General features: G+C 37.9%; 1 protein-coding gene across 1 annotated transcript; it reads left to right on the top strand.

The window, feature by feature from the left end:
- The first annotated feature begins 397 nt into the window (after window positions 1-397).
- On the top strand, window positions 398-3931 carry SNAI2 (snail family transcriptional repressor 2). The gene is made up of 3 exons (XM_003759789.4): window positions 398-736; window positions 1515-2060; window positions 3065-3931. Exons 1-3 carry the CDS (start codon window positions 658-660, stop codon window positions 3244-3246), a joined length of 807 nt encoding a protein of 268 aa, XP_003759837.1. The 5' UTR covers window positions 398-657; the 3' UTR covers window positions 3247-3931.
- Window positions 3932-4320: the final 389 nt, after the last annotated feature.

Here is a 4320-nt window from a genome sequence, read left to right on the forward strand (position 1 = left end):
CGATCGAACTCCCCCTTTCCTTTCCTTAATGAACATTTTGTTCCATTGTATTTGTTTTATCAAACATCTGGAAGCCAGATCTGTTTCATAAAGAAATTGCAGTGTCTATGACTTATCTACTTTTGTGTGAGAAAGAATAATAAAGACTGAAGTTAAATAAGTAAAATTACCTCTATTGAAAATACTTAAACTTAAAAAAAATACTCAACTGAAATTCCGAGGAACAACATACAGCCACTTTGAACCCGAATAATTTAGTCTGACAACAGACTCTGTTCACAGCTGTCCCTAGGGGAGGAGTTGAAACCTGAACCAAACCCTTACCTCGAAGCAGTGATTGGATCCCTTCTCCCCAAAAGGGAGGAGAACCCGCCCAGCCAAAGAGGCTCTGTGTGTAAAAAAGGCTGAGCAGCTTCAGAAGTGATTGGACAGACAGAAACCGTGGCCCTACCCTCCTGCACCTGATAGTGGGTATTTACAGCACTTTGCAAGGAGCCTCTGCCTGCTGTAGCTTCCTTCACTGCATGGATTCAGCGGAGTAGACAATGCTGGAGGGACCAATGTGTGAGCAGTGATTTGGAATCCCGCACGGAACCTGGGGACCGTTATTCCAAAGCAAAAGACATTTTGGGAAAACTCCAAAGTCCTGACTTCAAAATGCCACGATCCTTCCTGGTCAAGAAACATTTCAATTCATCGAAGAAGCCAAATTATAGTGAACTGGACACACATACAGGTAAAAAAAAAAAATGAGAAAGAGAAAGAAAAAGAAGTCTACCTCTCCCTTACTAAAATAGCTTTTGATAGATTTCAGTAATTCTGTTGTTTACTTCATTTGCCTTATTAATTGCTATGCTGGTGTAATTTCCATTTTTCAGTATTTATAGAAAACCTTATTTCAGGAATTTGTACCACTTTTTGCTGTAAAAGGTTTTTTGGTTTTTGGTTTTGGGGTTTTTTTGGTTTTCTTTTTTGTTGTTGTTTATTTCTTCTGAGTTTATTTTTTCTAAGGCTTAGGTTTTCCGAAACCTTGATGTGCAACTTCTTAAAAACAGATTTCATGAAAGGAGGTTGTTTTCCTTTCATAACGTTGCATAAGTAAGAGTTTTATAGAAATGTAGACTACACATGTTTGAAAGAAAACATTATGTCATAAAGAATAGCAATGGAAAACTCTCCCTAGATACAAGTGCAGGCAGTTTTAGGCATTTCGATGTCAGCTTAAGAGGTGAAAGCAATGGTAAGGCTTTTAGAACTCAAGTCTGTGTATTGCACCGATTGCTAATCTTCCAGGTGCTGTCATGGGTATTTCCAGGGAATGTACATATACACAAATACAATATGCATGTGAATGTCATATTTTTAAACTGAATTGACTTTACAAATGCCTCTGTTGTCTCCTCTGGGCATCTGTCTTGTACACTGCGAAATCCTATAAGCATTATTTCATAGCTTGTTAGGATTTTCCAGTTACTTTACCTTAATCCTTTTTTCTTTTTCTTTTTTTTTTCCAGTGATTATTTCCCCATATCTCTATGAAAGCTACCCAGTACCTGTCATACCACAACCAGAGATCCTCAGCTCAGTAGCCTACAATCCCATTACTGTGTGGACTACAAATGCTCCATTCCATTCACCATTGCCCAATGACCTCTCTCCTCTTTCTGGATATCCTTCCTCCTTGGGGCGTGTGAGCCCCCCTCCTGCTTCAGACACCTCATCCAAAGACCACAGTGGCTCAGAAAGTCCCATCAGTGATGAAGAGGAAAGAATCCAGTCCAAGCTCTCAGATCCCCATGCCATCGAAGCAGAAAAATTTCAGTGTAGTTTATGCAACAAAACCTATTCCACTTTCTCTGGGCTGGCCAAGCATAAGCAGCTGCATTGCGATGCCCAGTCTAGGAAATCTTTCAGCTGTAAGTACTGTGACAAGGAATATGTGAGCCTGGGTGCCCTGAAGATGCACATCAGGACCCACACTTTACCTTGTGTCTGTAAGATCTGTGGCAAAGCATTCTCAAGACCCTGGTTGCTTCAAGGACACATTAGAACTCACACTGGTAAGTAAAAGAAAAATTAAAAATTAAAAAAGGCATAAATACTACTATATAATAGAATGAAGCTTTATGTTAGCTTTAGGTTTTGCATTAGTAAATGACATCAGTGCTCTTAAATGTGACTGACGTTAATTTATAGCTGCTTCCTGGCTGCCCTCAAAGAGTCATTACAGCACAAAATGCTCGGGTTCTCGTTAACAACCTCTGCACTGATGATTGCAAACATGCGTTTAGACTTTGGAAAGGACTCTCGATGTGCAGGGGGTTTGGTCTCAAAGATCAGTTAGAAAAAGCAGGAAAGGTTGTCCCAGAATGTGTGTTCTGTGTATCTGCCTCTGACCCCCACCCCCACTAGTATTCAGTGAGTACAAATGTTGCTATCTTAATCAATTGATTTAGTAAATAGATGAAAAAGGTTACCTATAGGTTGAAGTTTTTTTTTGGTGTTTTTTGGTCGGCTTTAGTTAAACATGCTCTTGCTGTGATAGCTAGTTTACTCTTAGAGGCCAGCTCCCACCCCTCATCCCCTTCACTCCTGCCCTTACCCCACTGCATTGCTTTCTTATTCCTGGCACAATATATTGTGAAGGGGAGGAAGAGGAAAGGCTTGTAATGTAGTTGTAAATGTAAGATAGGATCAATTATAGAAAAAGAGCAAAAAGGGGAAATGTTCTGAAGAATATGACCAAAACCATTAGCTGCACCTGTTGTTTGTTCCCTGATACAACAGAATATTTCCTCAAGTCCAGGAGCTACAAGCAGTATTTCAATTTATCTAGAAATACCCACTCTTATCTTAAAGAGGCAGACATTAATTTAGTATAGAGCAGGTGTCTAATAAATGCCATTTTATGAACTTGAATCAGGGTTGGCAATACTAAAATTTATTATTTCTGGTTCTTGGAGATCAGGGTATCTGCCAGTCTTTCAGTGTTTCCTAGCTATTCGTTTTCCTTATGGAAATCACTAATGTGTTTCTTCCTTATTGTCTGTTTCATCTTTTCCAGGGGAGAAGCCTTTTTCATGCCCTCATTGCAACAGAGCATTTGCAGACAGGTCAAATCTGAGGGCTCACCTCCAGACCCATTCTGATGTAAAGAAATACCAATGCAAAAACTGCTCCAAAACTTTCTCCAGAATGTCTCTCCTGCACAAACATGAGGAATCAGGCTGCTGTGTAGCACACTGAGTGATGCAATCATTGTTTACTCGAACTGAAATGCATTTCTTCACTCCTATTCCAAATGATAAATACAAGTCCAAAGGCATTTTCTCTCCTGCTTTCCAACCAAATTAGAGATGTATATTTTTTTAAGGTTGAAGACCATAGAATCCATGAGGGTTTCAGGTTACTCACTTCCATGGGAAGTTCAAAATTGCCATATACCTACTAACATTTCAACTAGAACTTAAGGAAGAAGCAAAATGAGCTTTCTTCAGACACGAAGCCCAAAGCACATGATCTCTTTTCTTGCTAGGAAAAGAGTGCAAAGATTTACATTCCTGCCAAATCATTTCAATAGAGAACAAACAAACAGTATTATTTGTAATAAAGAGTTTCTTTGAGCAAGAGAATCTGCCCGACACCATCTATCTCAGGTGCCTTACAAAGTATTCCAAGTTTACTTTTTTGAAATTCCCAATATTATTTGTTGCTGTTGTTGAAATAAGGCCTTTGTTGATTATCTGCAATGCTTTACACTCAAAGAAGCAAAAATACAAAAGAATGTATTAATGTATTTCATGTTTTATCATAACAGTATGTGCCTTAGGGGAAAGAAAAACTAGTGTTGAACATTCCTGGTGCATGCTTGACCACCCATGTTTTAGTACAAAATAGGTTTTCATTTTTTTCTAAAATTAAAAAAAAAAAACTAAAAACAAAACGGGAATAAGTGCAAGAGAGGGGATTTTTGGAAGTTCAACTATGTACTTTTTTTTTTCCTTTTAAAAATGCACAAAGAAAATGCAATATCTACAGCATTAGCCCCCTCCAAGTGCCTTTTTTTGTTAATTGTTGGTGAACATAATGTAAATTTTGTTTTTATTTTTATATGACTGAATGGGATATGTATGAAAGTGAGCTGTTGCCTATGGTCACATCTATATGCGACTTGAAGACTGTGTGAAGTAAAATGTTTCTACAATTTTTTTAGTCACTTTTTTACAATAAACATTTTTTGAGAAAAAAATTCAATTGTTATTATTACTTACAGAGATTTTATTTGCTTTGTCATCAGAGGAAATACCCAAAACAAAGTAT

The sequence above is a fragment of the Sarcophilus harrisii genome, chromosome 1, assembly GCF_902635505.1.
Source record: "Sarcophilus harrisii chromosome 1, mSarHar1.11, whole genome shotgun sequence".
NCBI classification, from domain to species: domain Eukaryota; kingdom Metazoa; phylum Chordata; class Mammalia; order Dasyuromorphia; family Dasyuridae; genus Sarcophilus; species Sarcophilus harrisii.

Excerpts from the sequence above, each read along its gene's own strand:
- SNAI2 (XM_003759789.4), top strand. The coding sequence starts at position 658 with ATGCCACGATCCTTCCTGGTCAAGAAACATTTCAATTCATCGAAGAAG. Across the intron at positions 737-1,514 it reads TGAACTGGACACACATACAG|TGATTATTTCCCCATATCTC; the intron begins GTAAAAAAAAAA and ends TTTTTTTTCCAG. Across the intron at positions 2,061-3,064 it reads ACACATTAGAACTCACACTG|GGGAGAAGCCTTTTTCATGC; the intron begins GTAAGTAAAAGA and ends CATCTTTTCCAG.